Source organism: Eschrichtius robustus, chromosome 4, assembly GCF_028021215.1.
Source record: "Eschrichtius robustus isolate mEscRob2 chromosome 4, mEscRob2.pri, whole genome shotgun sequence".
Taxonomy (NCBI): Eukaryota; Metazoa; Chordata; class Mammalia; order Artiodactyla; family Eschrichtiidae; genus Eschrichtius; species Eschrichtius robustus.
Window position 1 is genome coordinate 38,580,188 of NC_090827.1, and position 27,233 is coordinate 38,607,420.

Below are 27,233 nucleotides of genomic sequence, written 5' to 3' on the forward strand. Positions count from 1 at the left end.
ATTAATAGGTCCAGGGCTTATTTTTCTTTCCAGGGAAATGGTCATTCCTGCCTACCCAAACGACTAAGGGTCATGGCTTATATGCCAAAGCAAAAAAATGTGTTTACTCATATTCAGTCTAAAGATTCACAAGGAACATTGAGGGAGAGTCCTGCTTTTGTCATGGCCAGAGCTAGCCCTGGCTGGGGGAGGCCTCTTTTGGAAGACCCCCAGGCCTTTGGGGACCGCAGATGCTAGGCTTCCTGTGTTCTGATCCTCTGTGCTGCTGTTAGGACCGCATGTTTCTAAGGCAGGCTTGAGTCCTGGAAAGACGAAGGGTGGCAAAGAGAGAAAAAAAAGAACTTCGGGAGAAGTTGTACACCTAAATTGAAGGAGGAGGAAAAGAAAAACAAAGGAATATCATGTATGGAGTGTGCCTTATCGTTGACACGGAGTATGCTTCTTTAATGTTATTCTAGATTTCTGTCGCAGAAGTGTAAACTTTTTGTTTGCGTGTGAGCGAAGGACACATTGATCGGGGGAAAAAATTCTAGCTAAGCACTGGCTCTTCATTCAGTTAAGAATATTTGTAGACCTTTGTGTTACGTAAATCAGGTTACAGCTGTGTTTGGGAAAGTGTTTTCTTCTGACTTCAGAAAGTGTATGCTTGCGTTTCCCAAATGTTTGCAGGTACAAATTGATAAAAACCACACCTGGAGTGTTTTTAAAGGTTTGTAAACCAGAAAACAACATTTTATAACTGGGAATATGTGTTTGCACCATGAAAGTAAGAGTGATGCAACTTTGGCTTAATTAGGAGAGGTTCACCTCATGAACTGATTGGGGAGAAAGTTACTCTGTGAGCATATGCGAATTTCTTTAATACCACTTGGTTCCAGTATGTTATCAAAGTTATTATTATTATTACTGTTATTATTACCACTTTTGGTCTTTGTTGAACATTAGGAAGACCAGGGCACTGATGTTGTATCCGCAGTTTATGTCACTGAAAATGCCCATGGTTTGGGGTGGGTAGTTCTGAGGTACATTCCATTTTATAAAGTCTTGTTGATAAAGGTTGTCATTTACTGAAAGCTTGAAGTCAAGACCCAAAGTCAGTTATGTATTCCTCTATTTAGTGCACAGAAAACTGCAGAAATCACTGTGTATATCCCATTAACACTTGGGAAGGGGTCAGAAAATGTCTCCAGAAATTAAAGTTGGAAACTTAGAAAGAAAAAGCAAAACAGGAATTCTACCAATTGATAAATTCGTTGTAAACCAAATTTGGTTTCTTTTTTTCGGTTGTAAACCAAAATTGAAGTTATTCTTCAAAAAGCTCATGGTGGGCTTCCCTGATGGTGCAGTGGTTAAGAATCCACCTGCCAATGCAGAGGACATAGGTCCGATCCCTGGTCCGGGAAGATCCCACATGGCACGGAGCAACTAAGCCCGTGAGCCACAACTACTGAGCCTGCACTCTAGAGCCCACGAGCCACAACTACTGAGCCCGCGTGCCTAGAGCCCGTGCTCCGCAACAAGAGAAGCCACTGCAATGAGAAGCCCTCACACCCTAACAAAGAGTAGCCCCCCCCTCGCCACAACTAGAGAAAGCCCTCACGCAGTGATGAAGACCCAACGCAGCCAAAAATAAATAAATTAAAAAAAAAAAAAAAAAAAAAAGCTCATGGTAAGTCAGGGCCGCTGTCAAGCCGGAGCCTGTGGGATGGATGCCCATTGGGCTGGCTGTCTCTCCTGCCCGCTTCCCCCCCTCTCATTCTTCCTGGCTGCCCTTCTTCCTCTCCCCTGTGATGTAATGGAAATGGTTTCATGCTGACGGGCGTCAGCAGGGCTCCGAACAAGACCCTGTAACATGCTACTGTGTCAGCCTCACAGCTCTGTGTGTTGAGCCTTGTGTCCGATAATGCATGTGAGAGCACTTAGAGGAATTTCAGCTACTGAGCAAAAGCCTCCCCCGATGAGGAAGTACATGCGTAAAGGACAGTCTGTTGGAGAGAAAGGGCTGGTGCCAGCAAGATGGGAGATAGCAGTGGACGTTGAGGCCTTGGTCTGGGAATAAAGCCTGGGTCTGCCGCTAGTGGTGTTGTGAATATGAGCGAATCTTTAGCCACAGGGCCTCAGTTTGTTCCTCTGTGAAATACAGGGGTGGCTGAAGTTATAACTAGGAGCCTTTTCAGCTCTGAGATTCTGAGTTTGGATGAACCAGAACAAACATGAAGCTTTAGACTATTTCCAGCGTCTAGCCTGAACCCAACTGTTGTCTCACTGTCAGTCGCTATTATTAATTCTAGTTAAAGTTTTCTATAAAAGACCCGTATTTAGTCATGGGGTAGTGCTGATTCAAGGACAGACAGCTGGAAAGGTTTCAGAGCTTTCAGTGGACTGTTCCCACCATAGCTAAACTCTGAAGTTATGCTGTAGATGGATGGTTCAAGCTACCTTGGAGGCAACTTAAGAGTCATACAGCCCCAAGGTAATGAGTATTTGTCTAAACACACTAGAGACACTGAAGCTGAAAGAAATATTTGGCCATTTTGTATTTATGTATTTTATTTTATTTTTTATGGTCATGTAATTTTATTTTATTAAAAATTTTTTTTAATTTTCATTTTTTATTCAATTTTTAAAGGGGACCCTCCATTTACAGTTATTACAAAATACTGGCTATATTCCCCATGTAGTACAACATATCTTTGTAGCTAATTTTATACCCAGTAGTTTGTACCTCTTAATCCTCTACCCCTGGATTGTTCTTCCCCCCTTCCCTCTCCCCACTGGTAACCACTAGTTTGTTCTCTGTATCTGTGAGTCTGTGTCCTTTTTGTTGTATTCCTTAGTTTGCTGTATTTTTAATTTTTTTAATTTTTTAACTTTATTGGAATATAGTTGATTTATAATGTTGAGTTAGTTTTAGGTGTACAGCAATATCGTTATGTATTTTGGAAAGAGATTGGAAATTTTATTTTGTCCCTCCTTTCCATGTTAAAGGTTTACTAAGGGGAGTATGCATTAATTTCCAACTGTCTTATGGCTGTACCTCTGTTATGGGTCACGTAGTTATGAGAGATATGACATCACCAAAGAGGACATAATATGAATGGGGCTTAATATGAGTGGGTAATATCGGAGGCAGGCGGGCATGGTGACCAAGACATGCATGCTGGAATCAGGAAATCTGGGTTCAAATCTTTGTAAGTCAAGTACTTGGCATAATGTCAGCCATACTGCAAGTACCCAATAGTTGCAACTGTCATTGTTCAAGATGACAGGAATATACAAACATATTAGTAATCTTCTTATCACAAGAAACACCACTGAACTCTTCTGGAGAAACAGCTTTTTAGAAAAGAATGACCTCATTCCCCTTAATTTCCTTTACCCATAGTATTTATTAATTCAGCTGAATCAAATGCTGTAGGTTTGAGTTGGGTACTAAAGTGAAATTTGCAGAGCCCATTCTTGTTTCCTGTTCTCTGCAAAGTATTTCCGGCAGAGGTGGACCGGTCATTTCCATACGTGGCCCCTGGTAGCAGAGTGCGAAGGAAGGACTTGGGGAGGTGTTTATATGTATGACTGCGTCCTGTGGGCATAAACATCCAGTTGTTGAGTGTAAGGAATCTGTGACTCTGAGCAGTAGTGCCAGACTTTGTTTGTGCTAGCACTCTTCACAGACCTGAATAAGCGCTTCCTTACCTGACACACCTATGTGTGGAGTTTTGTTTTTTGTCATTGGATTGTCTGGTTTGAGTTTTTCTTATGTTGTAAATACGTAGGTGCAGTGAAGAAATTTTCTACCCTGAAAAAAATAAGTTTTGAGTAGACTTGATCTATTCCTTAAGATAAGTTCATCTTTTGCCCTAGAACAAAGGTGACATGATGTAGGGAAGTTAGGAGAGTCACACGATTTTGGAAAGAGACCTGGGCGGTATGGGAATTTGCATCCATGCCATGGTTCTAGAATTGGAAAATCAGTGTTATATTTAAAGAAGACACACATTGACTACATAGAACAAGATCAGCTAACTTTTAACTTCTAGAATCAGATTGCCAAGAAATAAGACAAAATTTTAAAGTAAATAATTTAGTGTTTCCTTCTCTTCTGAATTTAAAAAGAGTATCTTTTAAAATCATTTCTGATGTTTCAGAGAGAACCATGAGAGCATACCTTTGTATCAATAGCTTTAAAAAAAAAAGAATTGAGAACTGAGGTTGTTGCATTGGCAGACAAGGTTAAATGCATATAAAAGGTAATGCATTCTTGAAACATCTAGAAGAACGTAGCACAATGATGGTGAGTCTATAATCTCCAGATTTACTCTTTCTAAACAGATACGGAACAGTATAATTGGTGATTTTTCCCCTAAGAATTAAATTTTGTTTGTTTTTTAAACCGGCAGCGGGGGCTTTGGAATCAGAGTTGAGAGTTAAGATACCAACTGTGCCATCTTCAAACTGTGGAGACTTGGGCTGATTGTTTAATCTTTGAGCTTTTATCGTTTTAAACTGTGAGGAGCAATACGTACCTCAAAGGTTCTTGAGGATATTGGAGTGCTTCAGAGAAAGCCTACCACCTAGTAGGTGTTTATTAAGTAATGAATGATAGAGAAAGTAATTTAAATCTCAAATTTCAGTGCTGAAATGTGGAAGTAGAAACACAAAACAACTGTGTGATTCTAGGTGACTTTGGAATTTTGACAAGAGGCTCTGTTTATTGCTTCCCTTTAGTCCATTTCTTGACGAGCTTTTCCGCAAACACTTTTGATTAACTAAACACTGAATTTGAGGAATTCAAGACCTCAAGAAATTAATGACCTCTCAAAACAGTGGTTTAGTAGAGTAATAAGGGTCTGCATCCATTTTTATTATCACTATTTACTGGATGTGATCATATTTACAAATACAATAGCTACCATTTACTTCTGGTTACTATGTACCAAGTGCTGTACCAAATACTTTATGAATGTCTCATTTAATCCCAGTAATAACTTGAGACATAAGTATTCTGGCTCTCACTATATAAATGAGAAGATGAGATACACTCTTTTAATAATATGTCTAAGCCTCCATAGCTGGGAAGACTTAAACGCCAGGATAGTACCTTTTCAAGTTAGCCTCTGTGCTTTCGAACCACCTAATTTGATGATAGGTTAGCTCTTTGAAATGCTAATACACATAGAATTTTTTGAGGGAATGGTTGGTCTTTAGAAACTTTGAAACATTTCATGCCTGATTAGGACTTGGGAAGATCCAAGGAATTGATTGCATATGTCCAGTACCACTTTTTCTGAAATAATTTTTCTGGTGTTTCAATTTAGATTTTGGTCCATCCAAGACAAGTACAGAATGCTGTGGAATGACTGTCTAAATGGGGATTTCTCAGCCTTGACTATACAAAAGAATCACCTGGGGAGCTTTAAAATACAAACCACAGAAAAACAAAACAAACCCCCCCCCCCACACAAAGCCCAGTCCCCATTCCTAGATATTCTCCTCCCTCCAGTTTTATTGAGATATAATTGACATATAACATTGTATTAGTTGAAAGTGTACAACATAACGATTTGATATGGGTATATATTGTGAAAAATTACCCCAATAAATTTAGTTACCATCCATCATCACCTCACATAGTTACAAATTTTTTTTTCTTGTGATGAGAAGTTTTAAGATGTATTCTCTTAGCAACTTTCAAGTATATAATATAGTGCTGGTAACTGTGTTCACCATGCTGGATGTTACATCCCCAGAACCTATTTATCATATAACTGGAAGAAGTTTGTACCTTTTGGCCACCTTCAAGCATCCCCAGAGCTGCCTCTGGTAACCACCAGTCTGCAGTCTGTTCTTTGTTTCTATGAGTTTGGTTTTTTTTTTTTTTTCTTTTTTAAGATTCCACATATAAGTGCGATCATAAAGTGTTGTCCTTCTCTGTCTGACTTATTTCACTGAGGTTCAAGGTTCATGCATGCTGTTGCATGTAGCAGGACTTTCTTCTTTTTGATGGCTCAATAATAGTCTCCTAGATACTCTGATGTAAACTGAACGATGTCATAAGTCTTCTGGAGACTTCTGGAGGCCCAGCTCTTGGATGTCTCAGATCAGCCCCCCAGGATCATTGGAATCACACTCTTGGGTCCCGGTTTGCTTGGTATTCTGGCTCTGCAGACCGGGGCTGCTCTCACACCTTACTGCCCTCACCCTCACCCTGTGTGGTGGTGGAGGAGAGTGGGGCAGGGAGGGGAAACCATTGTCAGCATTTGCCTCATTTCACTCTGTGCGATCTTCCAGGAAGGGCTGCTCGGAAGGTTTTCAGCTATCCAGTGCTGGTTCTTGGGATATAACCTTTCCACTGTTTATTTATACTTTGGTATATTGGCTCTGTGTTGTTTGGTTTCCTATTCGAGTAACATTCCAGAGCCATGTGCCATGTTTGTAAAGATCGAACGCAAGTCAATGAGCTATGTTCCCAGTGTTGGTCACACACAGGTGCTAGTTTCTTTTTCCCACCTTTTCTTCTCTCCTTCACCATTGTCATCCTCTTCACACCCTAACTTCTCTCCTGTTCCCTCTACTTCACAACCTTCCTTAATTTGAACAATGAGAGATGGCAATAAATCCAGATGTGGATGATAGTCTAGACAGCAGAGGATTTTTCTTTTTAACATCTTTATTGGAGTGTAACTGCTTTACAATGGTGTGTTAGTTTCTGCTGTATAACAAAGTGAATCAGCTATACATATACATATATCCCCCTATCTCCTCCCTCTTGCGTCTCCCTCCCACCCTCCCTATCCCACCCCTCTAGGTGGTCACAAAGCACCGAGCTGATCTCCCTGTGCTATGCGGCTGCTTCCCACTAGCTAGCTATTTTACATTTGGTAGTATATATATGTCCATGCCACTCTCTAACTTCATCCCAGCTTCCCCTTCCCCCTCCCTGTGTCCTCAGGTCCATTCTCTGGTAGGGACAGCAGAGGATTTTGGGCAGATGAGTAGTTTGCTGTTTGCCAGACTGCCCTATTGGAGCACAAAATCTGTGGAAATATGGTATTAGCAGGTTACCAGTTGGAGCACAAAATTAGCTTTTCACTAGCGAATATTTGTCCACAGTAATTTAAACCATTTTTTATTCCGTTTACACATGAGGGGGCAGTATGGTACTATAAAGCTAATGCTCTGTTGAAATTGTTTATTTCTGTTGGTATACAATAGTTTTTAGGTGAGAACTTTTAGACTGTGAATATAACTCTGACACGTTTGTTAGCTATTAAATGTGATACATATATGCGATAACGCTCACTCGTACACACAGGTCATGTGCCTGGTTTTATTCAAATACATAAATAATAATCTCCTTGTAACAGTGGGGCTTTCACACAGTGCCTTTTATTGTGAGTTTTATGTTTACGGTTTGTTTAATGCTAGCTGGCTTTCTTCGAGCATCTACCTTTAGAACATCAGCCCTCTGGAGATACAGTGTCAGGGTGATGTCTAAATATTTTATGTTATGACTTCATTGAGGGCTGAAGGGACTCCAGTGTTGTTGGGGACAGGAAGCTTCCGAACTCAGGTCTTGGCAGCTATGAAAATTTTATTATAAATCACCTCTGTGTGATATGCTTCCCTTTATGGCACAGTTTGCTTTTCTCAAGAGGAAAAAAATATGGCTAAGCAAAGAAGCAGCACATTTTAATTAATGTTGTTATTGCTGATAGATGAATGACACTGTAGATAATCAAGGTGCTGATACTCTAGGTTGCATAAATGGAAGGGAAATATTTAAGAGAAGTTGGAAGGTATTAAACGAATTGGTAAAATCTACAAAGCGTTTTCTGAAAAATGCTCGTGGGAATCCGAAAGGTAATTTCGTAAAGCACAGGCTATTTTTAAATGTGTAAAAAAATATCTGCGATCATATGTTTCTGTTTATGTAGTTTGAAAAAAAAATTGAGACAAGCATTTTGGCATAAATATAACTCTGTGTGAAATTGAATGGGATATTTGTTTTTAATGTTTTATCCCGATTACTTCCTTTGTGGATGAAGAGCTGTGGTATTGTCTACATCTGGTGAAGATGGTTATACTTGTTTAGTTTGGGCATGAATCTATTTTGAAATATAATGATTTGATGCTGCTTTTACTTAATTTTAATGAGAAATTTTATTTTGAAATCTCTGTTAAAAAATAAAGACTGATGACTTAATAACCTAAAATTTGAAGGCATGGATTTTTGGCCCCAGCAGTCCCTTTTGGATGAACTCCAGATGTTGTTCGGTACTGGTATACTGTTGCAAAACCCAGGTTTCTGTTCATGGAAAACAATTAATGTCCTTCATGTTTTGACGGCAGATTTTTAGGACCCTGCCTGACGCCACACTGCCTGAGCCAGTCACCCTGTCAGCGTCACCCCCAAATGCTCCACCAAGGCAATCGAAGAGACAGGGCCAGAGGACTAAGAGACCCGTGGCTGTATATAATCTTTGTCTTGAACTGGAAGATGGTAAGATGTTAATTACATGTTTCTTCTTGACAGTCTGTTGAGAATATGGCAAAGCCTGTGTCCCCAGGGCGGGCCATGGTTTTCCATCCTTTGGATTTTAACTTCTTTTCCCCTTAAGATTATGATTTTTGAGATTAACAGGGAGGGTAAAGCTTTCCTTGTCAGGGAGAGAATGCACGTTTCAGTTTTGTGTTTGTTATTCACGGTTCTTTTTTTTACTTTGAAAAGACAGCTAAAATTTCTTTTTGGGGAGACTTGTGTGACCTCCTGTGAGGTTACATAACCCCGAGACAAATGGAAGAGGAACTAAAATGAAAGTAGATCTTTCATGAGAGGAGCACATTGGAGTCTGATGTTAAATGCATTGAGATCAAAGGCACGGGTCCCTGTGGCGCTGGGGTCTGTGCTTCTGCACCGCCCGGTTTTCTGACTTTCTTGTAAGGCAGGTGTCTCATCCTGCGGTGGGGTGGCAAATGGACCACGGTCAGGGGCTTGGCTGAGTGGGCCGAGCTGCAGTGGGACTCTGACCAGTGGAAGTCCTTACTTTCCATCCAAGCCACCCTGTTCCAGCTCTCTGTTGTCACGTGGCCACCTTGTCTCAGTATTGCCAGATTGCCTCGTTTTTACCGGAGCCTAGAAATTGGAATTTTAAACACTGATCCCTACAAAACAAGGCTGTGAGCCATGGCGAGACCCCAGTTGCTGATTTGTAATCACGTAGTTATTGGCGTGGAGAATAAGATCGAAACTACCAAGGTTTTATTGGTTTGGAGGTGTGAGGTGGTTGTCAAAGGGAAGGAGGAAATGAAGATAGAAACATACAATACCTCCATCATAAGCAGCTGTATAATGAAATGTCACATAGCTAATATCCAAAGACCCATGCAAGCAGGTGACACCTGTCTTTAACTAACTCTCAGGGGGTCTGTACAGGAGGACTCAGAATGCCTCCTGTAGTGTGTGCGTGCGTGTGTGTGTGTGTGTGTGTGTATATATATATATATATATAAATAAACACTTATATAATATATTACATATACACACACACACACACACACACGTTAGTTTTACAATCAGGTCCTCATTTTCCAGAGAAAGGGCATGATTTATTAAAGTCAACCTGTACTTTCAGAGCTTCCTTTTAGCCCTTAGTTTCAGCTTCTGAGCCCAGCCATCTTCTTGTTCTCTCTCTCCTTTCTCGTGTTCACTCTCTCAACAGAGTTGCTAATAAGAAGTAAAGCTGACTGGTTTGAATTGCGCCTTGTCTTATATCTCACTTGTCCTCTGGTGGAAGTGTTAAAAAAATTAGTGAACAAGGCAAATGTTGGAAAGTAGGACGGGAACAAAATCAAGGCGACATAAAACAATACCTACTTGGGCTCGTCGGCCCTTGAGCAAAACTGAATTGACTCTGTTTCATAAAGGAAATGACCAAAGAGGGAATCACATCTACTTTGGGGGGGTACTTTTAGGAATTGAATCAGAATATCCAGTCATGTGTACATAGTTTACTAATCTTTTGATCATTGGGTTGCTGAATGATTATTATTAATGGGTAAGAAGCTGCTGAAGTGGTATTTAGCACATCTTTTATGGAAATACTCAAAATGGTGTATAATCATAGCTCTCCTAATTTTTAGGCCATATAAAAATTCTTTAAAACTCTTTAATTATAAGGGAAAAAAGAAGATGGACAAACATTTAATTCCTATAGTCCGTTTTTATGTTCACCGTCTATATGATGTTTTATTCTGCATTTTGTCTTGTTATAACTTTACTTTGATCCTTCTGGATTGCAGCCTTTGATTTTTTGGGAAGTTGTTAGAATCAGAAAAGCCCATGATTTTGGTCATGGGGTGATTTTGTTTTATCTTACAGGTCATAAGATAAAGCAATTAAAACCTGTTATTTATCCTCTCCTCCCCCCCCCACCCCCCACCTATTATTTGTAGCTAAGCTTTAGTGAAACTCAAGTTGTGTGAAAAAGAATTATTTCAGGGAGAACAAAGTGGGATCCATATTTTGCATATTCTAAAAAAAGAAATAAATGAAGAGGTGGTGAAAATGCTTTTGAAAGGAAGCATACAGGGAAAGGATATTAAAAGGCTATGTTATTGGTTATTACTTAGCACATTGAAAACTCTACCCTTTCAAAAAAAAAAAAAAAAATCTCTTCTTATCACCAGGACTTAAATGTTTTTCGGTAGCCCGAGTCATCTAATTGTCAACTCTATTTGAAATTTTCAAAAGTTTAATCTTTTCATGTATTTTTTCTTATTGATGGTAGTTGAGTCACTTCCCATGTTTATCTAGTTTTGGTTAAGGTATGCATTATTAGCCAACTTTGGTTGATGATTTTTCCAAATTTTTTAGTTTATTATGAGTCCCATAGAAGGTTTAAATGCAAGTATGTTTCCACCTTTCCCCTCCCCCCATTTATTCACTGTAGTACAAGTTAAATTTGACTTAATAAAATCCAGGGCAAATTATTTTTGTTTAAAGTTAGGTAGATTATTTGCCAAGATTCAGGGAACTAGTTTGGATGACTGCAGATTTTCTTCAGCTGTATGATTTGGTCACAGATTTGGTATTTGAGTGAAGTGGTTTTGTGGTATGTTATTTCTTCTTCTGCATTGAGTAGGGTACAAAACCATACGATGGACCCAACAGGCAACCCTGGAAAACACTCAGAATTGGTTTCAGTTCAGCATTAGGCAGATCAGAAAGTCGTTATTAGCAGTCAGCAAGCCTGTTAGCATGAGCTGAAGTAGGATAGACCTAGAAGTGGAGAATCCTAGCTTAGCTGGTGTGAAATAGGAGAGACACCCTCTGCTGGTTAGACATCGTTTTTATTGTGTTTTTTTCAACCCCGCCCCCCAAGTTTAATTAAAGACACTTAGTATCTTTACTTTAACAAAGGCTTTAATTGGCATTGGCACATTTAGCCATACTGCATACACAAGGCTCATTTATTTTCCTTTTTAACATGTGATTTAATGGTATTAAACTTGTCATTTTCAGAAGACTTTAAAATTCTAGTTACTTGCTTAAAGATCTCCGTTGATGATTAAGATGAACTGAAATGGATATATTATCTAGCTAGATTTCTTTAAATAGAGCAGCTGTTAAATTTTTTCTGAAATTCTCTTTATTATATTGTAGAAGCCATATCGTTCATTTTCATATAGCATTTAATAGTCTCACAAACCTCAAAGCTGAGTAGATTTGGCTACATCAATTGCTGGGAAATAGCAAAATATGAGGTAGGCTGCTAAGTGCTAAAAAGAAGATGAAAAAATCAAAGGCTTCCTTTTATTTCGTTCTCAGGTTATCTTTCTGTGTTTTTATTTCCTTAGAAGTGGTAGTAAAGTAACTCTAAAAAAGTTTAGTGTATGTTGTGTTTTTGTTTATACCTGCCCACTCCAAATTTATGTCCTTCCTACCTCTTTTTTTAATTATATAAGTTTCAGGTGTACAGCATTTATAATTTGACATCTGTATACACTACACAATGATTGCCGCCACAGGTCTAGTTATCAGCCATCACCATACACCTGACCCCTTTTACCCCTTTCATGCACTCCCCAACCCTCTTCCTCTCTGGTAACCACTAATCTGTTCTCTGTATCTATGTGTTTGTTTTATTTTGTTCATTTGTTTTGTTTTTTAAGATTTCAGATGTGAGTGAAATCATATGGTATTTGTCTTTTTCTCTCTGATTTACTTCACATAGCAAAATACCTCCAACGTCCATCTATGCTGTCACAAATATCAAGATTTCATTCTTTGTCATGGCTGAGTTGCATGCATACATATGCAATATGTATGGTACACATATATATATTCATCTATTGATGGACACTTACGTTGTTTCCATATCTTGACTATTGTAAATAATGCTGCAATGAAAATTGGGGTGCATGTGTCTTTTCGAATTAATGTTTTTGTGTTCTTTGGATAAATACCCAGAAGAGGAATAGCTGGGTTATATGGTAGTTCTCTTCTTAACTCTTTGAGGAACCTCCATACTGTTTTCTGTTTTCCCTAGTGGCTGTACCAAGTTACATTTCCAGAAACGGCGTACTAGGGTTCCCTTTTCTCCACATCCTCTCCAGCATTTGTTATTTATTGTCTTTGTTAATAGCCATTCTAACAGGTATGAGGTGATATCTCATTGTGGTTTTGATTTGCATTTTCCTAACAATGGATGATATTGAACACCTTTTCATGAGTCTTTTGGCCATCTCTATGTGTTCTTTTGGAAAACGTCTGTTCACATCCTCTGACCATTTTTCAGTTGGGTTGTTTTATTTATTTATTTTTGCTTTTGTTGTTAAGTTGTATGATTTCTTTATATATTTTGATATTTTTAGATATTAATGCCTTATTGGATATGTGATTTGCTAATATCATCTCCCATTCAGTAGGTTGCCTTTTCATTTGGTTGATGGTTTCCTTCACTGTGCAGAAGCTTTTTAGTTTGATGTAGTCTCATTTGTTTATTTTTCCTTTTGTTTCCCTTGCCTTTGAAGTCAGATCCACAAAAACATAGCCAAGACCGATGTCAGTGATGTTACCACCTCTGTTTTCTTCTAGGAATTTTATGGTTTCAGCTCTTACATTCAAGTGTTTAATCCATTTTGAGTTGATTTTTGTGTGTGGTGTAAGATAGTGGTCTAGTTTCATTCTTTTGCATGTTGCTGTCCAGTTTTCCCAATGCCGTTTATTGAAGAGACTGTCATTCTCTATTGTATGTTATTTGCTCCTTTGTCATAATTTAATTATCCATGTATGTGAAGGTTTATTTCTGGACTCTCATTCTGTTCTATTGATCTGTGTGTCTGTTTTTGTTCCAGTACCACACTGTTTAGATTACTATAGCTTTGTAGTATAGTTGGAAGACAAGGAGTGTAATACCTCCAGTTTTGTTGTTCTTTCTCAAGATTGTTTTGGCCATTTGGGGTCTTTTGTGGTTCCATACAATTTTTGGAATTATTTGTTCTGCTTCTGTGAAATATGCCATTGGCATTTTGATAGGGATTTCATTGAATCTGTAGAGAGCATGGATATTTTAGCAATATAAATTCTTCTAATCCATGAGCATGGACTATCTTTCCATATATTTGTGTTTTCTTCAGTTTCTTTCCAGTGCCTTATAATTTTCAGTTTACAGGTCTTTCACCTCCTTGGTTAAATTGATTTCCAGGTATTTCATTCTTTTTGTTGCAATTGTAAATGGGATTGTTTTCTTAGTTTCTGTTTCTGGTAGTTTGCTATTAGTGTATATAAATGCCACAGATTTCTGTATATTGATTTTGTATCCTGCAACTTTAATGAATTCATTTATTCTAACTGTTTTTTTGGTGGAGGCTTTAGGGTTTTCTCTATATGGTATCATGTCATCTGTGGGTAGTGACAGTTTTACTTCTTCCTTTCTGGTTTGGGTGTCTTTTATTTCTTTTTCTTACCTAATTGTTGTGGCTAGGACTTTCAGTACTATGTTGAATAAAAGTAAGGCGAGAGTGGGCATCCTTGTCTTTTTCCTGATCTTACAGGACAAGCTTTTAGCTTTTCACTGTTAGGATATGATGTTAGCTGTGGGTTTATATGTTTCTATTGTTTTCTATTGTTTTTCTATTGTCATATATGGCCTCAATTATGTAAAGGTACATGCCCTGTATACCAGCTTTGTTGAGAGTTTTGAATTTTGTGAAATGCTTTTTTGGCATCTGTTGAGATGATCATATGGTTTTTATCCTTAATTTTGTTGATGTGATGTATCATGTTGATTGATTTATGGATGTTGAACCAATCTTACATCCCTGGAATAAATCCCACTTCATCATGATGTAAGATCCTCTTAATGTATTTAATGTATCATTGGATTTCGTTTGCTAATATTTTGTTGAGGATTTTTTTCATCTGTGTTCATGAAGGATATTGGCTTGTAATTTTCTATTTTTGTGGTGTTCTTGTTTGGTTTTGGCATCAGGGTAATGCTGGCTTCATAAAATGTGTTTGGAAGATTTCTCTCTTCTTCAGTTTTTTTGGAAGAGTTTGAGAAGGATAGGTATTAAATCTTTGAGTGTTTTGTAGAATTCACCAGTGAAGCCATCTGCCTGGGCTTTTGTTTGTTGGGAGATTTTTGGATTACTGTTTCAACCTCCTTACTAGTAATCAGTCTATTCAGATTTTCTATTTCTTCATGATTCAGTTTTGAAGATTGTGTGTTTCTAGAAATTGATGCACTTCTTCTAGGTTGTCCAATTTGTTAGCTTGTAATTGTCTGTAGTTTCTTATGATTCTTTGTATTTCTCTGGTTGTTACTTCCCGTCTTTGATCTCTGATTTTATTTAGTTGAGCCCTCTCTTTTTTTCCCTTGGTGAGTCTAGCTAAAGGCTTGTCAATTTTGTGTTTTCAGAGAACCAGATCGTAGTTTCATTGATCTTTTCTATTGTTTTTTTAATCTCTTTCATTTATTTCCACTCTTGATTATTTCCTTCCTCCTACTAATTTTGGACGATGTTGTTCTTCTTTTTACAGTTCCTTTGGGTGTGAAGTTATGTTGTTTATTTGGAGTTTTTCTTGTTTCTTGAAGTAGGCCTGTATTGCTATGAACTTTCTTTGCTACATCTTGTTGATTTTGGCATGTCGTATTTCTGTTTTTATTTATCTCTTGGTATTTTTTAATTTCTCCTTTGATTTCTTCAATGAGCCATTGGTTGCTCAGTAGCATGTTGGCTTATCTCCATGTTTTTGTGGTTTTTCCTTTTGTTTCTTGTGATCGATTTCTAGTTTCATACCATTGTGGTTGGAGAAAATGCTTGATATGATTTCAGTCTTCTTGAGACTTGTTTAGAGACCTAACATGTAATCTGTCTTGGAGAATGTTCCATATGCACTTGAAAAGAGTGTGTATTCTGCTTTTGGATGGAATATTCTGTATTTGTATATATCTATTAAGTCCATTTGGTCTGATGTGTTGTTTAAATTCAGTGTTTCCATATTGATTTTCTGTCTGGATGATCTATCCATTGATATAAGTGAGGTGTTAAAGTTCCCCACTATTATTGTATTGCCTTTAATATCTCTTTATGTCCATTAATATTTGCTTTCCTATATCTTGGTGCTCCTCTGCTGGGTGCATATACATTTATAAATCTTATATCTTCTTGCTGTATTGACCCCTTTATCATTATGTAATGCCCTTCTTTGTCTTTTATTACAGTCTGTTTTAAAATCCATTTTGTCTGATATGAGTATAGTTTCTCCAGCTTTCTTTCATTTCCATTTGCATGGAATGTCTTTTTAAGTCCCTTCACTTTGAGACCCTGTGTACTCTTTCTTCTGAAGTGAGTCTCTCTCCATTCAGCCGTTCTGCCTTTGATGGGCAAAGTTAGTCTATTTACATTTAAAGTAATTATTAACAGGTATGTACTTATTGCCATTATGTTAATTGTTTCCTGGCTGTTTTTGTAGTTCTTCTCTGTTCCTTTCTTCTCTTTCTTGCTTCCTTTGTGTCTTGGTGGGTTTTTGCATGTGCGCGCGCACATGTGTGTGTGTGTTATGCTTACATTCCTTTGTCATTTTCTTTTGTGTGTTTACTGTAGGTTTTTTTTCCTTGTGGTTTCAATGAGGTTTACATATAACATCTTACGTAAATAGTAGCCCATTTTAAGTTGGTAACCTCTTAAAGCTTTGGAATGTGTCCAAATTTATCTTTTTACTCCCCCCATCACATTTTATACCTTTGATGACACATTTTACATCTCATTTTGTGCATCTTTTAACTAATTATTTTAATTTTTGTTAAGTTTACTACTTTTGTCTTTTAACCTTCATGTTTGCATTTTAAGTGGTTTCACTACCTGTATTACATATTTACCTTTTCCAGTGATGTTTTTACTTTTATGTGTTTTCTCATTATTAGTGCCATTTCTTTTCAGCTTAAAGAAGTCACTTTAGCATTTCTTGTAGGGCTGGTTTAGTGGTGATAAACTCCTTTAGCTTTAGCTTATCTGGGAAACTCTTAATCTCTCCTTCAATTCTGAATGATAACTTTGTGGGTACAGAATTCTTGGTTGGAAGTTTTTTCTTTCAGCACTTTGAATATGTTGTGTCACTCCCTTCTGGACTGTAAAGTTTCTGCTGAAAAATTTGCTGATAGCCTTATGGGGTTTTTCTTGTATGTAACAAGTTGTTTTTCTGTTGCTGCTTTTAGGATTGTCTCTTTATCCTTAACTTTTACCATTTTAATTATAATATGTCTTGGTGTGTGTCTTTTTGGTTTCATCTTGCTTGGAACTCTTTGGGCTTCCTGGACCTGGATGTCTCTTTCCTTCCACAGATTAGGGAAGTTTACAGCCACTATTTCTTCAAATAAGTTTTCTGACCCTTCTTCTCCTTCTGGGACCCCTATAATATAAATATTATTCTTGTTGTCTCAAAGGTCCCTTCAGGTATCTTCACTTAATTTTTGTTTTCTTTCTGCTGCTCTGTTTGGGTGAGTCCTATTGTTTTCTCTTCCAGCTTGCTGATTCATCCTCCTGCCTCATTTAGTCTGCTGGTGAGCTCCTGCAGTGTATTTTTCAGTTCAGTTATAACTTCTGTTTAGTACTTGCTTATATTTTCTGTCTCTTTGTTGAAGTTCTCATTGTGTTCATCTATTCTCCCAAGTTCAGTGAGTACCTTTATGACTATTAATTTGAACTCTGTGACAGGTAGATTGCTTATCTTTGCTTCCTTTTGTTCTTTTTCTGAGGCTTTGTCTTTTTCTTTTGTTGGAACATATTCCCTTGTCTCCTCATTTTGCCTCATTTTGTGTTTGTTTCTATGTATTAGGTAAATCAGCTATATCTCCCAGAATTGAAGGAATGGCCTTATTTAGGAGATGCCTTGTGGGGCTCAGAAGTGCATTCCTGACTGGCCACCAGAGCCAGGCATTCAGGGAGTATCCCCTATGTGGGCTGCATGTGCCCTCTTGTGGTGGGAATGTGGCTGCTGGTGCAGTGTCTGGTGGACGGGGCTGGGTCCCGGACCCTTAGTACCTTTTTATATAAAGAGAGACTTTTGTGTTTGTCCCCATATACAAGGAAAGTTCATGAGGTTGTATGAGGTATATTCTTTGCTATTTTCTCTTCAAAGCAGAAGAAACATTTTAAAGGAAGGTTTGGTGAGTGAGAAGAAGATTATCATCTGAATTTTGACTAAACTCTCCCATTCTTCCTTTATGCTAGCTCTAATTTTAAACACAACTAGACATTCACAGGACTAGTTTTATTTGTATCTTCTTTGGTAATTAGGTATTCTTTGCCTGTCTTCTTTTGTATATGGTATAGCAGTTTGTTTATTTAGACAACAGAAAAGATATGACTTATAAAGAGTTGAAAACAAAATCATCTTGCAAGCCAATTGGCAGGATTTAATATTATTTTAGGGTAGTTCTTACTTGGGTATCGTTAAGTTGGCACTTTCCCACTTGGATCCCGGATGTGCTAACTGGAGCACATTTTGTTGAACATGTATTATTGTAGTCCTACAGTGTGGTAGAGAACATGACAAGGATGCAGAGCTTTATAAGCAAAAAAGTGAAAATACAACTGTCGAAGGGGAGGTGGGTTAACAATAAAGCAGGACCATTTTCCTCCTTTCTTAAAGGAAGAGCCTATCCTGATATGCATCAGTCTGTAAAATCAGGGTGGGACAAATCTGTCTTGTAGGAGTCAAGAAGGCCATGGTAAAAGGCTGGTTAAGTAATTTAAGCTTAGGTGGATGTGGGCTTGAGTCAGCACTAGGAATTGAAAATAAAATGGATATCTGGTAGAAATGTTAAAGCAAGTTGTTGGGACGTCTCCACTGACCAGGTGTGGAGGATGAAGGCAGCTAATCAACACAGAGGTCATCAGCCACATTGTAGGCTCATAGGTAAATCTTTTCCTTGTGTTTATGTCTTAGTTTTGTCCTGAGGCTTTTTTTAAATATATATCTTTAGACCATCTTTCCATCAAAAGGAAGAAATCATCTCATCTCGTTAGTGTCTTCAGTACATATTGTTATATGTAACTTGTTTAGAAAATAAGTTTGGTATAAATAGTGTATGTGGAAAGCCAGTGGACAGAGAAATGTTAAGTAATGACTGAAATGTTATGTCTTCATAGAGAAAGATTAGTCTCATAATTATGAACAATGTAGAGCTCAGTTTTCTCCTACTTTACCTCACAGACTTATATCCATTCAGTCACAGGCTTATGTAAAGGATGGGCGGCCCCCACCATACTCAAAGATGTTTATTTCTGTAGAAGTCAAGGATGGAGAGCTGACAGTCACAGCAACTATGCACTCTCTAATCTCAGTTCCCAAGAGAGTATCTTTACAGGGATAGATTGGGAGTTTGGGATTGACATGTACACACTGCTATATTTAAAATAGATAACCAACAAGGACCTACTGTATATCACAGACAACTCTGCTCAATATTCTGTAATAACCTAAATGGGAAAAGAATTTGAAAAAGAATAGATACATGTATATGTATAACTGAATCACTTTGCTGTATACCTGAAACTAACACAACATTGTTAATCAACTGTGCTCCAATAAAAAAAAAAAAAAAAAGAAATGACCTTCATGAAAACATGTGTTTGTAAGTGAATTGTTACTACCCCGTCCTCCCTCAAATTGTATCAGGACACTTATGTGAGAGAAGAATCACTGTAAACCATTGTTGATGTGGATTTTCAGAGACCTTCTACAGCTATTGACATTTCCTTATAGACATATCTGATCAGCTTGCAGAGATTAATAATCAGCCCAAGTAACCGGCCGCAAGCAGATCTTTGTCTTATGCTTGGTAATCTTCTCTCGATTCTTACCATTTTTTTGCATGACGCTTCATGGGTAGATTCCGGATAATAACTTTCCAAGGGCAGAGCCATCTTGCCACCTCCTCTGAGCAAAGTCATGATTCCTTGGCATGGAATTACTGTGTTGTGAAGTTAAATCTAAGACCGGGCTTGAATCCAGTGACAGGCTCTGTCGACAGATTATTTCTCACTTTTACCGTGATGAGATCAATGGGTTGGAAAAGGCAGCCAGAAATGTCAGGGCTGTGATTGAGTTGTGACCTGCCCATAGATCATGCCTGCTGCTTCCCCTGCACGGGCGTCTTCCAAGACGCCTCCTCGAAGCTCAGCCCCCCAATGTTATTGACAAAGCACGAGGCACCTTCTTGTATGACTTCCTCTATAATCTTAACTATGCTCCTGTGTGGGATGAACATTTCCCCCTCTCTCTGGAGGGGGAAGAAAAAAAGTCTTATTTAACGCCTTAAAAAAGTTCATGGCAGGTAACTAGAATTTATAGAAGAGAGAAAAATTCTTTAAAGCTTGTCTCCCTGTGGTGTGGGTTTTTTCTTCACTTCTAATAGCTTTTATTTTAATTTCTAGTTCTGAATTCAAGCAGCTGTCACTCTCTTTATAGCCCTCTTTGAAACACTTAACAACGTAGGAGGTAGCCGGGCTGTCTAAGAAACATCTTTTCAAACCAACCGAAGTATTGTTTATCCTGAATGAAATAGAATTTTTAAGGCTGTCAGGAGTGACTGATTTGAAACGTTTCCTTTGGTAGCTAGGAAGATGAGGAGAAATCTTGAAGGGGAAGGTATTATCTCAGTGTGGCCAATTCCAAGCAATTGTTATTACTCAGAAAACTCTTATGGACCATGATAAAAATAACCAGGAGATAAGAGTGCTGTCTACAGTTAATATAACCAAACAAACCTGTGGCCAGTTTATTTGTACTTACTGAATCCTTCCCAGCTGTTGAGGAAAAAGAAATGATGTGAGATTGAGTCAACTGTGAAGGCTACTCCTGTAACTAGTTGTATCTCCTTGCCTTTTATGAACTCTGGGTCGCAACTTTGCAGCCTGGCTCCTTCTAAATGCTCATTCTGCTTGGCATGGCATTCTTGTGTGTCTTCTAGGCAGTATTTAGAAGGAGTCCAATGTCAACCTTGGATGGGAAAAAAAAATCTTCAAGCCTATTACAGTGAATTATACGGCTGACATTTTCCATGTACTAATATTTGTTCTCTGAACTCAGCAACATGAGTCTTTGAGCTTGAATTGTGATGATGGCTGTGGTTTTATTTTTCTCTTTGGGTCAGAATAGAAATAGTGACTCTTTAAGTCTCTGCTTATTATCTTAGTTATTTTAAAGGTGGGCTCTTTTTCTTAAAATTTTTAATAGTTAATGCAAGAACAGGATACAGAATTTGGAGGGTAATAATAGTGCACAGTTACAGATACCATACTATATGCCAGCTACTGTTGTTAGCAATATTTGTTAAACTTAGGTAATCCTCATAACAATCCTATCGATAGTATTATTATCCGTATTTTATAATTGGGGAAACTGAGGCTCAGAGAAGGTCAGTAGCTCACCTTAGTCTCCCGGCTAGTGAGTGACAAAGCCCGGATTAACCAGTCGCATTCCAGAGTCTGGGCTCCTTACCACTCTGCTCAAGTGCCTCAGCAAATGGTCTTCTCTTCTCTGGAGTTTTCCATGGCCAGTCTTTTCAGAGATGTTATGTGCCTTTCAAACAATACATTGATTTATTCTTTTTTAATTTTAAGAGTGATTCTTAGTTTTTCCATTAAAAACAGTGGCTAGTTTTGTTGTAAAGGAATCAGAGTGATGGTTTTGATGAAGGAGATGGAGGAGAAGAAAGGGCCAGAGATGAGGATGGATTTAAACCTGGGACACAATACACTGTAACAAAAATGGGTCCTCTAGGAGAAAGGGGAACGCTCATTTTTATGGGCAAGGAGAAGGAAAAGCAATCATTTTATTTCAGTATTATATTTATTTTATCATGATGTATATACCCATTTACCTAATTGAACAAATATCTGGTCTTACGTTTGTTGCAGTAAAGTGAAAAGTCTCCATTCAATCCCATCAACTCAGTCCCTGCAAACCAAATCTGTAACCACTGCTATTAATAGATTGAGCCATGTCAGACGACCAGCTCTCAGTTCCAAAGTTATCTAATATCAGCAATTTCAAATGTTTTTTCATTTACATGTCATTTCAACCTACAGTTTCTTAAAGCCTTTCAAAGTTAAAATTCCAAATTGGATTGCTGGCCACTGTTACTAAGAGGGTCGTATCACATGAAACTGCTCTGCTGTTTGTCTGTGTCAAAACTGATTGAATAGCAGCAGTTTGACTTGGTTCAACCTATAGTTTCTTATTTTTCCTTCTAGAATCCTTCATGTACATATAAGCAGAGATGAATATAGATTTTTATATATCCCCTGTGTGCTCAAAAGCTAGTTGTGCACCGTATTTTAAAAAACTTTATATCTGGTATTGTTTTCATATCAATACAAAGAGAGTGCCCTCTCCTTTTTCACTGCTGTATAGTATTCTGTGTGTTCTGTTGTGTGGGTGTGCTCCTAAAGGCCTTGTTCTACAGCCAAACACAAGCAGATGATACAGGTCCTCAGTAATCACACACAGGCTTCTAGCCTTCCAAGGATCACAGAAATGTGTCCACAGAAATAATACACATGGTGTGATTTTGAATGACTAAAGTAAGTTATAAAACAGAATTTCAGAATAGCCTCACTTCTAAAGGGAAAACTATGTGAATAAATGTATAAGCATAGCAATAAATCTGGAAGAATACTAATCAGTTATGACAGTGGTTTTCTCCTTAGGAAGTGAGAGAATGATGATTTTCTTCTTTAAACATATCTGTATTTCTTTTTCCTTGTTATACACGTGTACATATATACACATATATAAATACACATATACACACATGCATCATGCATACAAGTGTGTGTATTTAAGTTACAAAAGTTTCAGCCTAAAACTGATGCAAGTTGTGCTTGTTATTTGGCGTGTTGGGTGTAAGTTGAAGATTTTGAAGTAGAAAGAATGAAGCAGAGCCCGAGAAAAAAGCATATGGAGTCCCGCTAGCATGAGCTGACCTGGAGAAATTTCATTGGCACTTCATTGAGAATAGGGAGCTGTCACTGCTTAGTGTTTTCCTGTTGGATTTAATGCGTCTTTCACCTTCTACCTGGGCTGCTCTCAAAGGCACATTGTCCTAGCATTTTGGGGATCACTATCACTGGAAATACTTAGGCCACAAAAGAGTTTTATTGAATAGTAGACTTATTTGTGGTTCCATTTGGATTTAACCTAACCTGGATTTGAATTCCTGTTCTCTTCTTACTGTCTTGTATGATCTAGGCAAATTCCCCTCGAAGCCTCATGAGTTTGGGTCAGTAAACTTCCACATGGCTTTTGCCAAGAACAAATGATTTAATGGCTGTAAACCACCCAATATTTAGTAACTACTCAATTTTAGCTTAGATTTTCCTGAGGGCCTGATGTGTAAAATAGAGGGCTTCAAATATATTTTCCTATGTGGTATACTTTCCAAGAAAATGTAACTTAGTCTTTTGTTTTTGGTTATTTTTGTCCAGCTTAATAAGTTTATTGGTTGCTATCTTAAACTGGCAGTTGATAATAATTTACATTGTTCAGGTGAAAAGAATGATGTGATGGGGGAGGAGGATAGGTAAGTAGCTAGGAGTCCAACAACCCTCCTTTCTCAGCTGGACTGGTGTGTGCTTTAAATTTCCTGAACTGTCAGAATGTCAGGCTTCCTCAGAAGTTTATGCAAGACAGCTTGATTCAGTATCTGATTACTTTTTGGTTCCTAAGGATAATCGTAGATGGTGGTTATATTTTTTGTTTATATAGGCAGAAATCTCAGTCTGTAAATAATGCCTCTGGGCTGTGATTATGATATAAAAATGCTCTCTGCTCTACAGAGTAAATCAATTTGCTTTGACTTCTATTGACATTGCAGCTGAACTGGTCTTCTTCACTTTGTAATTGAATTGCTTCAGCCTTCCATTGACCTTGTAAGTCGCAGAGGTGGTTCCTGGAGTTGTAACCTAATGCCTGTTAGCTGCTGCTGTAACGTTATAATGGGGTCTGTGTTTTATGTCATGCGATTAGAACACAGCTGATTCCCTCATCAGCATTTCCTAGCATACACTTTTGGCATGTCTTAGCCATTCAGTAGCTTTTCAGGCAGGCGTTATGCTTAATTTTTAATATCTTCAGACAGTAGAAAATAAAATCTGCTTTATAATTGTATGGCAATTTCATTACATCTTTTCATGCCTTACTGTGACAGTTTAGGTTACAGTTTAGGAGTTGACTTCTCTCTTATTCAGTTTTCTGGCGGGGGGGGATGCATATCTATGTGTACTTTTGTTTTTTGGACTTTTGGTACTGGGGGTGGGAGGTTATTTTATTGAGAGTCACATTTCCCTTTCCTAGACATGATTTCAGATAAAGAAATTATGTTACCCAAGGGAATTATTCTTAGCTAGACACTGACTGTCATTAACCTGCATGTTATTTAGCTTTATCATGGTTCCCATCATGGTTTGTCTTGTTTGATGAGGGCCAAATGAAATGAGAGGAACTGGGACATCTTGCCCCATCGCCCCCAGCATGACATTGCTTTAACTTGCAGCAGAGCCGAGAATTGGGGTCAGTGGGACTTTAGGAACCTTTCCTTCCACTTGGCAATTGTAACTGGTCTCTCAGTGCACCTTTCACTGCTGAGAAATACAATTAGCATTCTTTCCTTAATGGGCAGTTGGCAGGGTTAATTTCTTATACCCCCCTCCCCTTTGTTTCCCTAATGGAAGATTTTCTGATCAAAGAATCTAAACTGTTTTCTCTTAATAGTCATTTACTACCTACTGCTCTGTGGACAGCAAAGAAGAATTCCCTTTGAATGGGAGGGTCGGATTTGGTTTTTTTAAAGAAAGATACCCAATTACATTAGCAATTTTAAAAGTTCAATTTTAAAGTCAAACTTTGAGTTTCCTAACCTATCTTTATTAAAGAAAGGAATTGCCTGTGTGTGTGTGTGTGTGTGTGTGTGTGTGTACGTACACTTTTCCAGTTAATTAAAACTAATGTACAAGATAATATAATATAACTCTTTTGGCTTATGTTTTTAGAAGGATAAGAATAAATATCTGGCCTGAAAAATATATCGACTTTACTTTTTGTCTTGCTTTGGATTCCTTTTTTTTTGGGGGGGGGGACTTCTTTTTCTCTCTATAGATCTTATCTGTATAATGCCTATTGCTAGTGCCTCATAATGCAAGTTCTCTCAATTCCCTGGCCATTTTAGTTGAAGTAGACTAGCATATGGAAAACTATGCAGGCAGTGCTGGGTTTTCTTTGGCTGGTTAAGTGTTAGTGGGGTTTGGGATCTGATCCTGACCCTTCTCAGCCATGCTGCTCACAGACTGCTCTGTTGTGCACTAGTCATTCCGTGTGTATACTGCAGCTTCTAGTTCGAGAAGCTCATAGGACTCCATGAGGTTCTGGGTGAGTATCTAAGAATGCTATGAAGAAACAGGCCTGTTCACTTTTTTTTTTTTTTTTTTTTACCAGGCAAAGAGTGGGCTACTTGGACAAAACTAGTCTTAGATAATCCAGCTAGGCAGGACAGGCTGTCTATGTTGTTGGAATGTAGCCTTTTCCTGTTTTCCTCAGTCTCAATAAATTTGGGTATCTGGTCACACTGGTATCTGCACGTCAGTAAATATGGGGGTGCTAGCGCTAAGGACCAGATGCAAAAACAAAATACTGGACAGAACTGTAATCCTCCCTTTGGAGCAGTAGTGAGTGATAAGCTGTTGTGGAAGTCATGCTCCTTTACTTAGCATTGGAACCCTTGAATGTTACATTGACTACAGCAATCTCACCCAGTAATTTGAAAGCAAGAAGACATTATGATGTACTTGTAAGACTTAGGTAGGAAGAGTGAGGCTATGGATGACTCAAGTGTTCTTGAGTGTCCTTGTTAAAAAGTAGAATGCTCTCCTAGATGGGTTAGTGTTCCAATTCAGTATGACAGTCCTATGATGTCTCATTTCTCATGAGTTAAGTAGTATACTTTGACTTGTATTAACTGCATTTCAGGGACCAGCACCACTTAGTCCATGCTACTTTTCCTGTACACAGGGTCATTAAAGAATGGATGGTGGCTATGTCCTTTGATCTCTGTCAACGTTAAAATGCCACTGTTGGCACCCATCCCATCTGTTATGTTGGCCTTATGAACATTGGTGGGGGAATGTTTTCCTTCTACTGTTTCATATGTTGAAGCGTCTTGCCAGCTCCTAGACAGATTTAGCTTTATTTATAGAGGTCACTTCCATATTTATTGTTCAGCATCAGGTTTTATATACAACGTCAAGTCCAACTGCATATTGAGCAGGGGGGAGGGAAAACATAAATTTTGGTTTATGCTAATTTACACTAGTCAGTGCAGTATTAGAAACTAGTTTTTGACATGATGAAATATAGCAATTCAGACTTTATTTTAGCAGAGTAGAAATTACATCAGAGTGTCTTTGAAATGAGTTCGGGAGTACTGTTCTTGATGGTAGGCACCCTTCTCCTTTTCAGTATGCTGTGTGTCCTGAGTGACCTTAGGAAGAAAGACCACTATGGCTCGAAGGAGATTTTATTGATGTCATAATATCTGCCACATGATGGAAACTAGGGCAGCCTGACTATTTTCTGCTTAGTTCAAAGGTTATATTTTGAACAGGCTTATATAAGTTAGCAAAACAAACAAAACTCTCCTCTTCCTGTGGCATTTCATCATCCTCTTCCCATTTCCGCCTCTTCCCATCACTTTCATTCCCACAGCTATTAGTCTACTACTGTGACTTGTACCCAGACATGTTTTCCTTGAGGATAGCCTTTCTCAGTTCCCTACATACTGTGCCCTCTTCAGCTTCAGACATTAAGCCTAAATTTTTGGTGCTTGAGTCTTCCTTGACTGTAGCATCATAAGAACAGACACACCAAGTGGGCAAAGAAGAAATTGAAATACTCTAAGCAAGACATTATTGGTTATTATTGGGCAGCCCTGTTTAAAAGATAGAAAATGCAGAATGACAGGAGAATAATTATAGTGCAGAATGACAGGAGAATGAATCCAGGCACAAGGGGAGGAGGGGGCTAGGGTAAATGTCACCACATCAGCTTTTTTGCCCCCTGCTGGGGAAAGACTCTACCTAGTTTTGGCTGAAGCCACCCTCAAAAGTAAACTAGGTCATGTTTAGCCTTGAGATTTATTTCTCTGTACTTAGGTAGTGAGTCTTTATATGTCTGATCACATTTTCTAGTCTATTTCCACTGTGATTTTGGAGATTTTTCCCCGCAGAAAGTGTTACATACCAATCGATAATAAAAATAATAGTTAAGAATATTAGCTTTTCACTTTATGGAATAGCCTGTGTTCACTAATTATAGTATACAGTAATCCCTGTTGAGTGAGCACGCTAAAATATAAAAGAAATCAAATATATTTTAGTAAATTCTAGTTTTGAGAGTTTTCCCTGACTAAATGTAATGTGAATATTTAAACAGTCATGATGACCCTTTGACTGTCAGTATTTAGGGAAATTGTCTGTTTAAATATGGCATAGAAGATGTTCTGAATCTTGTTTCCTAATCAATATTTTAGAGCTATAAAGTTTTCTTTGGTATTATTGTGCCATGTTTCACAAATTTTGACACGAAATGTCTTTATCGTCGAGTTCTAAATTTTTCTTAATTTCCATTATGATTTTCTTTTTAACCATATTTAGTTTACCAGCATATTGAA

General features: G+C 38.0%; 1 protein-coding gene across 2 annotated transcripts in view; it reads left to right on the plus strand.

The window, feature by feature from the left end:
* ARHGAP10 (Rho GTPase activating protein 10) overlaps positions 1-27,233 on the plus strand; it is a 326,787-nt gene that overhangs the window by 264,960 nt on the left and 34,594 nt on the right. For both annotated transcript variants that reach the window (XM_068542594.1, XM_068542595.1), the window contains exon 19: positions 8,350-8,500. In XM_068542594.1, coding sequence (XP_068398695.1) covers positions 8,350-8,500 — 151 coding nt within the window. The remainder of the gene's footprint in view (positions 1-8,349; positions 8,501-27,233) is intronic.